The following is a 10449-nucleotide window of genomic DNA, read 5'->3' as shown; positions in this document are numbered from 1 at the left end:
ATGTTAAATTGATAGAATAAGTTTGAATCCCGAGAAAGAGGTTGGGTCATGTTGGTAATATTGGTAATACTCGTATACTTAGTTACTGTTTTAATAGTAACGCTTTTATATTTAATTACTACGTTGTGGTTTTCAATTCTACTGATAGCATCAATTTTAAAAAAAACTTACTTTTAATGTTATATGAAGAATTGGATAAAATTTGTCTTCTCCACTAAATTACCCATAAAAAATAAAAGAAAAAAAGTCTACGAGGCTTGGAATTGATGGACACAAGTAAGACTTCAACTCAAAACCTCACGTCAGTGCAAACCTAGCAAAAGAAATTTTCAAATTCATCGTCTCAATCTCAATAGCTACAGATATGGATTTCAAGCACTACAAATAATATATATTATTAAATATTATCTAAGTTGTTTATTTTCAAATGATTGATGATCCCCAACATTTGCACTAATTTTTTAACTTAAAAAATTTGAAGCGGGAGTATATCTTTGAGTTGTTATGGGGTTCTTGTTGTATATTTTTTGGTGAGCTTTTAAGGTATGGCCTTGCTTTTTTTTGTAAAACATCGGCTTTATACTAGCAATCATCACCATCATCATCTGAGTTTTATCTCAATTATTTAGCATCAACAGTGTTATGGTAACCACACTTTTAATTTTATTCATGATAAAATAAATTATTTATTAGACAATTATTTTGTAGGGCTGCAACTTTATAAAGACATAAAAATCTTACTAGAAAATGCAATTTTGATGCCAAAAAACCTACTAATTGATACTCCACCTCACAATTATAGGTATTAACCAAAACAAAAAAAATCTAAAATTGGTCCATCTTGGACGGAAAAAGAAGCACTTAAAATAGTCCATCTTGGACGGCCCTGCCTAATTGATATGAAATAATTTATAAAAAGGTCAAGGCTTTGAAAGAAAAAGTAAAGTTGCATTGGAACTCTATGCAAAAATGTTTCCATCACCCAAGAACACTTAAGTTGATGAATTCCTCCTTGACATTTATGGTATGAAAATTTAAATGAGTTTCAAGCCCTAACATAATGTATTTTGTAACATATTATCTAGAATGTTTAGTTTCAAGTGTTCACATAATGTATTTTGTGACATATTATCTAGAATGTTTAGTTGCAAGTGTTCACAGATCCGACAAACTTATAAATTCTTTTAAGTTTTTAACTCCAAACCCCATAATCAAGTTCAAGTTAAATTTTAAGTTATCATGAGGATTTTTTATGCAGCAGTTGCCTTTTTTAGCTGGGGTTTATTGTGTGGCTTTATTTTTTAACTTGTGCCTTAAGCACACCATATTTAGTATTGCTATTATTTAGTACATTATCTTAAGAAAAAATTATGGATATAGTTCGAAGTAATGAAAAAGATATAGGGATTTATAGCCTCACTGAGAGTATGACCCTTAACACAAGAAAATGATAGACTAGGATTTGTGCCGGCTTGGAAAAGGACTATGTGGATAATGATGATGATAGTTTTAAAGAAAATTTTAACATAACATGATTCGTGTATCCGACCCCAAAACAATAAATAAATACAAGTTAGACATGTATAGATAGGGCACTTGATTTGTATAGCTTAGTTTCGAGCATTCCTTTATAGCCATTTAGATTCATATAAACAAAGCATGAGTTTGCACGTGCATGAGTGAGAATCTTGTGCGCACATTCATATAGGAGTAATTTTTTAGGCAGCTAGTGAAAAGGGTTTTCTATCTATGGTAATAGTGGAACTGAAGATGTCACGTTGTGACATCCTGCCACTTAAACCACTAAGCCTTGAGCCCATTCTTAGTTTAGGGGGAAGTAATTCATGAAATTGTGACTTTATAGAATCTCGTATCGAATCTCTTTGGAAAACTCATTTATAGAGTTATAAACATACAAAATGATAATCTCAACCCTTGGGGATCATAGATTTGAAAGATAAATGGATTGTAGATCCCAAAATTTTCCCACTTTGTAATAGATTAATTTGAACAATTTAAGTTTTTATAGATATGGGAGTCTTGCGCCTTGTTTTAACTTCAAATTTCACGGTCAAAGGTGAATATGGACCTGAATGCCATCACAAGATTTTTCTTGATGCATTTGGAGATATGGCCTTACATATTTCATAAAGCATTAACTTTGTCAAAACCTTCATGCTTTTATTATTCTTCATGGTGGTAAAAGGGCAACAATCGTGCTTTATTGTCTAATGTGCAATGGCATCCCCATTGTTTGGGGAATGGAATCATGATAAAGGTGGTCAGAGCAGTGATTGCGTCTCAGTTCTATTTTATGAGGTTTTCATATCATTATCATTCGAGCATTATCTCAACTATTTGAAAGTGGTTACTATTGGGTTTGGTGATAGCCAAATCACTATACTCATATTTTTTTAAAAAAATTAAGAGTATTATGATAAAAATAGAAGGGAATTTATTAAGAAGCAAGAAATTGATATTTTTATAAGAGAGTTAAAGAAGACATAATATCCATCCTTCTGAAGACGGCATGCAGTATTGGTCGTGCTAGCTTGAATAGTGGAGGGGTGGGGCAAATCACCGTCTGGTAGAACGAGCTTGATCCCATGGCGGAAGTGGTCTTTAAGATAGACATGACCTCCTAGATAGAGGAGGTAGTCTTATGAAGTTTTGGATTGATTTAATATTTCACTTCTAGATAGATAAAGTTTATTGATTGCTCTTTAAGTTATATTTTTGGAAGCGGTATTGCGGTGGGAAAGAAGATATTGATCGACGGTGTTGCTCGATTGGTAGAGCAGGTTTAGAAAGGAAGATCGATAAGGGGTCTTTACTAGTGTTAGAGAGAGGTATATCTCTTGTAATCCAAAATTGTAATCTTCATTGTGATAGTAGATTTCTAGTTGCCAATACTGTTGATGTAGCCCTACGGGGTAAACCATATAAATCATGTGTTATAGTAGTATGTTTTTTTTATGTTTTAATTCTCGCACTCGATTTATAATTGTACTCATATACTTTGGATTTAGCCAATCATATACACGATATTGGGTGGGAACCCGGTATTTGGGATTCTCGGTTCCACAAGCAAGGGGTTCCCAATAACCCTACAACTACACTATATGATTCTTATTTTGCCATTCCGCTTTACCCCATACTTTTAGTCGATCATAAGTCATCGTATCTCTTTTCACTATTTATATATATATGCCCTTTTGGCCATTCTCCTTGCTCTTTCACGGTCTTTCGAATAAACCAAATTTCCCTACTCAAATGGTACTATTCTAGGTTGATGCTGCATATGACCAAACCAATTAAGTTCACTTTTCCTCATTTCATCATCAAATAGAACTACCCCCGAGGTTCCCATATAACATTCAAAATAAAACACTCTCTCCCACTAAAACTTTCTCTCTAATGTTGTCTAGTCTAGGGGTGGCAATGGGTGGGACAGTGATTGGGTACCAAAAAATATATTTAAATATTATGTTAAATATATATATGTATTATTTAAATATTATAACTTGAAAATATATAATTATATTTATTTAAATAATAATAATATTATATATTAAATATTATTTAAATAATAACACTATTCGAGTGTGGGTCTAGGACGAAGTTGTATCTACATAGAGCCGGGCCCAAACCCGAATAAGGTTTGGAACCCATACCCGGACCGGAGTCCATCGCGACCCCTAGTCTAGTCAATCCCCAAACTGAGCGCAATCATCGGCTAAAAGTGAGGCATTTTTAATCCATGATCACGACAACAGTAAGTGTCAAATGAAAACACACTCCTTGACTCTCTCTCTAACTCCGCATAGATGGAGTCATGTAAACTACGACAATTACCCTACCATTCTAATGCCATTTTTGTACCCTAAAGAAAATCATTTGCCACCGCAAGAGAGAGAGAGAGAGAGAGAACAGGACTTGTATTTTAATTAAGCGTAGGTAGACCGTTTCATTACATTTTTATTTTATGGGCAGGTGGAATCAGGTTGTTAAGCACAGGCACCCCTATATTCATTTTAATTTACTTAAGTTGACATAGAGAAAGAAGAGAGAGATGAATAAACTTTAGAGAGAGAAAGAGACTTTTTTGTTGAGTAGAAAGAGAAAGAGAGAGGGAGAGTGAGATTCACGAATGAGGTGGTGGAATGCGTAAGCAAAGGACAACTCGATTCCAACTCATGATTGAGAGTGAGAGAGAGAGAGAGATGAACGCGTTTTCAAGCACAAGCAAAAGGGGTGGGTTGGTGTACAAATTTATCTACTAAATCTTCCATCCCTTTAGGGAATTATCAAAGTTAATCTTCAATTTGCTATTTTAGATAGGGGTAGCAACGGTTTGGATCCATACCCCACTCAAAAAAAAAAAAAAAACATCTCTCGTTTAAATATGATAAAATATTATATAAAGTTGCAATTTTTTTTTGACAAAAATTTCAAATTTATTAATACGAGTTACTCAAAAGAGATTACATTAGAAGAAATTAACAATGAATGCAAATATACACCGCCTTTGGCCAAGGCAACAGCAACATTGTTGGCTTCACCGTATACATCAGAGAAGGCGATAGAGAGAGATGCAGAAAGATCTATGATTTCTAACCACAAGGCTCGGAGCTTCCAAGGGATACACGATTCCTTCTTACACCAACTAATAACATTTAAAGAGTCACCTTCACAAATACAACTAACTCCCAAAGATCTAGAAGAAATTATTTTAAGACCTTGCAGTAAAGAAGCAAGATTGGCATGATTAGCCGTGGTTGAGCCTAGATGACCCGCATAACTGAATAAAATCACCCCCAGATCATTACGCAAGACCCCCCCAATACCTGCCAAGCCAGGATTCCTAAAAAAACTGCCATCAAAATTCAATTTGAAACAACCAGATTCTGAGGGAGACCAAAAGCACCTGGGCCACATCTTAACTTTTCCCAAAAGAAAAAGGTTCTGTAGGTTAGGCAAAACATCAGCTTGGGAAAGGCCCCAACCTTCCGTAGTTACTGAGAACTAGTTCCAGATAGAGAGCAAGACATTCCCAAGCAGGCGATCAAAAGAGAGGCTAACACCATCGAAAGTATGCATTTTCCTTTCCTTCCAAATTTTCCAAAGGATCGTTCCTCGAGCAATGCGCCAAAGGAGAGAACCACCAGGAGGCAAGTGGTGGAAGCTAAACTGAGAAACAATATTCTGAACCAAGATTGGGATAGTAGCATACACCCCAAGTAAACCGAATAACGAATACCATAATCTCGAAGCAACAAAGCAATGAATAAAGTGGTGATTCCCAAATTCACCATCAAGCTTGCACATCAAACAGATATTAGGAAGCACTTTACCTCTTATGATTAGGTTATGAATCGTTAAAATTTTATTTTGAATAGCCAACTAGATGATTACCTTAACCTTATGTAGGATGTGCCACTTCTAATCCTTAGCAGCAATGGGTAAGGACCATCTCCATCTATCATGAAAAAACATTCTATAGCAAGATTTAACAGAAAATGTTCCATCATTTTCAAGTTCCCACACTAGGTGATCCTCAACCCCTTGGGAAATGTAGACAGAGTCCAAAAGTTCCAGAAGATGTAGCCATTGCAGAAAAGCATCTCCCTCAAGTCTATTATAAGGGAAAGACAGATTCTAAGCAGGTTTTGACCCTCTCAGATCAACTATGTTAGCAATCATAGCATCTGGATGAGAAACTTTAGCAAAAAGATTCGGAAAAGTCAGCTTAAGGGGGAACATCTCCAAGCTACTTTTGGTGCCAAAAGGAGATCGACAAACCATTACTTGCTATCCAACGAAAGTGGCTAGCAATCATAGATCTGCATCTAAAGATAGGCTTCCATAGAGCCGACCCCTCTTGTGGTCGACCACAACCCATGTCTATCCATGCCATACTTTACAAAAAGAGTCGCAAACCAAAGCTGGTCCTGGCAATGAAAACTTCTCCACCACCATTTGCAAAGAAGGGTTTCGTTTATGAATTTCAGTTTGCGAATTCCCAAACCCCCTTCACTCTTGGGAGTACAAACGCGGTCCCATCTAAGCAAATGGAACTTCCGATTAGCCCCCAGAGTCCCCCACAAGAAATTGCGCATCATCTTTTCAATCTTCTTGATGATAGAAGCAGGCATAAGAAATAGAGACATAAGGTAAATGGGCAAGTTCGCTAAGCAGGATCACACCAAGGTAACTTTACCACCCAAGGACAGAAACTTAGGCTTCCACATATCTAACTTAAACTGAACTCTTTGAATCACCGTATCCTATACAGAAAATGAGGGCCTGGAGTCAGAGATAGGAACACCCAAATAGGTGAAGGGAAAGTAACCAACTACACAACTCAGACATGAAGCTAAAGAGAGAGTACGATCAGAGGGACAATTGACTCCTATCAATAGGGTTTTAAGGTAATTAACCTTAATACCCAAAGATGCCTCACAAACATCCAAAAAACAGGCTAGATTCGAGACTTGAATCACAGAAACATCACTAAAAACGAGGGTATCATCAACATACTGTAAATGGGAGATGGGTGGGCCTGAAACAAAAACCAAAAAACCTGAAAATCTGGCTCGAGCTTCCACATTATGAAGTAAAATGCTGAAACATTCCGCATAAATGGAGAAGAGGAAAGGGGACAAGGGGTCCCCTTGCAGAAGTCCCCTGGTGGCTTTGAAAAAACCTGAAGGACTACCTTTGATCAAAATGGAAAATGAGTTGTGGATAAACAGCCGAAAATCCAGCTTCTCCACTTCACCCCAAATCCTATATTTTTAAGAATTTTCAGAAGAACTCCCCAGTCCACACGATCATAAGTCTTCCCGATATCTAATTTTAAAATGACCCCAGGAATCTGACTCCTTACTCGAGAATGAATACATTCTTGAGCCACCATGATACTGTCAGTAATTTGACGATTCATAATGAAGGCAGATTGAGTGGGTGAAACGAGGTCGGGCAGCATCAATTTTAGATGTTCGGCTAAAATCTTTTCCACTATCTTGTAGAGACTAGAAAGCAAGCTTATCGGCCTTAAATTCGACAAATCTGAAATAATTGTTTCTTTGGGAATGAGGGCTATATAGGTGGCATTAATTCCCTTGAAAATTTCCCCATTAATCATAAAAGCTCTAACCATATTAGCAGCTCCAACTTCTCTGAAAAAAAACTAAGGGAAAACCATCAAGATGTCTCCTGGAAGGGCAAAAACTGCTAACTTAAGCTCATCTAAAGAAACATCTCTTTCAAAAAAGGGGCTTGACGCAACTGACAGTTTTTTAAAGGGCATGCCTGTCAATATAGGGGTAAATTTGACCTCCTTTGAAAAAGTAACTTTAAAATGTTTGACAAGAGCCCCCTCCCAGGCAGCACTATTATTAGGGTCGATTCTTGGGATTGACAAACCCGGGATATCATTTTCCCTCTTTCTAGCACTCGCAATTGAGTGAAAGAATTTAGTATTCAAGTCCCCCTCTTTGAGCCATTTAATTCTCGATCTTTGTTTCCAATACATTTCTTCAGCCCTTTGAAGAGCCAAAAGGTCCCGCAATTTAGAATTTCTGACCCCTAAGAGTTCTGTAGACAAAGAGCCAGAGAATTGAATTTGAAAATCCAAGGCCTGAAGATCCAGTAGAAGCTCATCGATTTTCAAGGAGGCATTGACATAGTTTTCTTTCTTCCAGATAAGAAGTTTGTGCTTAATGTTAAGCAATTTCTTATGGAGCTTAAAGTCTGGAGAGCCCATAGGAATAGGATTCTGCCAGGTTGAAGAAAATAAGTTCATTCATTGCCCTATCTTCTAGCCAAACCAATTCAAGCCTAAAGGGTTTCGGACCACCACTACGCAAAGATGCATCTCAAAAATCCATTAGAAAAAGTTACTTTAATGTTGAAAAACCCTCTAATTGATCATCTCGATATTCAGATATATGAATATAAAAAAAGAAAAGAAAAGATTTTTAGTTCCAGAAATAGTGCATCTTGCTACACATTATCTAGACCGTCCATTTTCAAGATTTTCACATGTTTATAGATTTACTTGATTTTAATCATTTTTTTAGTTTAAAATTTTAATAATTAAATATGAAAATAGATTTTGAGATAATCGTAAGAATGTTTTACATCAAAATTACATGTAATGATAAAATTTGGAGGTGCTCCTTATTTGGTTTGTTAAGGTTGCAACCTTATAGAAACGACACCCTTTAAATATTTTGGCTAAAAATATGTAGTTAGGGAAAAGTTTATATGGAGCCGAGGCTCTAAACAATCAAATTAGAGCCTACATCAAAAATTTCACTATAAGAAATTGTTTTGATGCCCAAATATCGTTAAATTGATCATCTCGACATCAAGATGCATGGACATGAGAAAAAAATAGATTTCAAGGTTTGGAAATAGTGTATTTTGTAATGCACTTTTGGACCGTCAATTTTCAAGATTTTCAAGTTTTCATAGATCTGTCGATCTACATTATATTTGAAGCTTTAAACTTTATAAATAATGATGAAAATATATTTTAAGACTATCACAAAGATTTTCAGCGCTGAAACGACATTTCTCGATACTATTTGAAGGTAGGCTAGAATTTGATTGTTTAGAGCCTAGGATCTATACAAACCATACCCACCGGGTATTTAAATCTTATTAAAATATTATACATTAAAATATTGTTTAAATAATAACATTGTTCATGTCTGTTTAACATGGACCCGACCAGACTCACCGGTTCCAATTTTTTGGACCCATACCTAGGCCCGGATCGGGTCCGGTTGTCGGGACCTAGGTCCATTGCCACGTCTAATTTAGGGAGTTTTCCTCTAGCAGATTTGTACAAGATGCCCACCTTATATTGTATAAATAAGTTGCACTTTTAAATTTTGTTGAACGATATAGCTCTAGTGTCGAATATCTAAAGAATGGCTTAAAATCTATGTTCAACACTAAGATTTAAAATTTTAAAAATTGTGCAAATAAAAAATATCTATAAACACTTGAAAATCTTAAAAATAAACGATCTAGATAATTTGCCACAATATGCACTATTTGTAGAATTTTAATTTTTTTTTCTTTATATCTATATCTTTAGAGGTCGAGATGATCAATTGGAAGGTTTTCCAGCTTCAGAATAATCTTCTCTACTAACTTATTGAGGTGCACATTGCTACTATAGTATAAGGTTGCAAGCCAATATAATTTTTTTTCTTCCTAATAAGGACTACAAGAATTTATGTCGCTCAACTCCTCTAGAAACTCCTATCGTGACATGAAAAGTCTATTTTTTTTCCGTCCATTACAAGAATTGAAGTTCCAAAAGTGATGTAGACCGGGTGGATATGCGAATACTTGAAAATGGACGATCTAGATAATGCCTTAGAAGATATAATATTTTTATAATTGGAAATTTTATTTTTTAATCCATGACAATTTTAAGGTGTGGCTTTACTTTTTATTATAAGGCCAGGTCTTATGTAATTTTTTTCCTAAAATAAATTCATTTGTTGTGAAATAAAAATAGGGTGTGGTTTTTATTAGGTTGCAACCTTAAACAATCAAATTAAGACGCACCTCCAAATTTTATTGTAACATATAATTTTGGTGTAAAAAATTCTCAGTATTATTTGAAAATCTATTTTCATATCTATTTATAGAATTTTAAAATCCAAAAATGGTTAAAGTAAAGTAGATCTATAAACATATGAAAATCTTGAAAATAGACGTTCTAGATAATGTGTTGCAAGATGCACTATTTTTGTGACTCTGAATTTTTATTTATTTTTTTCATATTTATACATCTCGATGTTGAGATGATCAATTAGAAGGTTTTTCAACATTAAAACAACATTTTAAGATGGATTTTTGTGGTGCATCTGTAATTCTTCATTTTAAGGTTGCGACCTTATATAAACTTTTCCCATAAAAATAAGACTCTTACAAAATCAATTGGGATGGCTTTTGAATAAAGGGAAACATTTATAGATGCCTCCATCTACATAATTTATGTGTTTGGAGTGTCTCACAACTTTTCTATTTTTATTTGAAAGATTGAGAATGTGTCAAGAACAATACGAAATAAACTGTTATATTATAATTAGGGTGTGGTTTCTATAAGGTTGCAACCTTAAACAATCCAATTAAGGCGTACCTTCAAATTTTATCGTAACATGTAATTTTGGTGTAAAACATTTTTAGGATTATCCCAAAATGTATTTTTATATCTAATTATAAAATTTTAAACTCCAAAAATGGTTAAAATCAAGTAGATTTATAAACATATGAAAATCTTGAAAATTGACGGTATAGATAATGTGCTGCAAACTGAACTATTTATGGAATTGAAAATATTTTTCTTTTTTTATATTCATACATCTTGTTGTCGAGATGATCAATTACAAGGTTTTTCAATATTAAAACAATCTTTTCCGA

At 34.6% G+C, this 10449-nt stretch overlaps 1 protein-coding gene across 1 annotated transcript; it reads right to left on the bottom strand.

Moving 5' to 3' along the window:
• Window positions 1-7192: 7192 nt before the first annotated feature.
• Window positions 7193-7768, bottom strand: LOC148781885 (uncharacterized). Its single transcript, XM_088867777.1, has one exon. The coding sequence runs from the start codon at window positions 7766-7768 to the stop codon at window positions 7193-7195; it is 576 nt and encodes a 191-aa protein (XP_088723903.1).
• Between the last annotated feature and the right edge of the window lie 2681 nt (window positions 7769-10449).

The sequence above is a fragment of the Amborella trichopoda genome, chromosome 5 (genome assembly GCF_054954075.1).
Source record: "Amborella trichopoda isolate Santa Cruz 75 chromosome 5, AtrichopodaSantaCruz75HAP2 v2.0, whole genome shotgun sequence".
Taxonomy (NCBI): Eukaryota; Viridiplantae; Streptophyta; class Magnoliopsida; order Amborellales; family Amborellaceae; genus Amborella; species Amborella trichopoda.
This window is presented reverse-complemented; position numbering and strand designations above follow the sequence as displayed.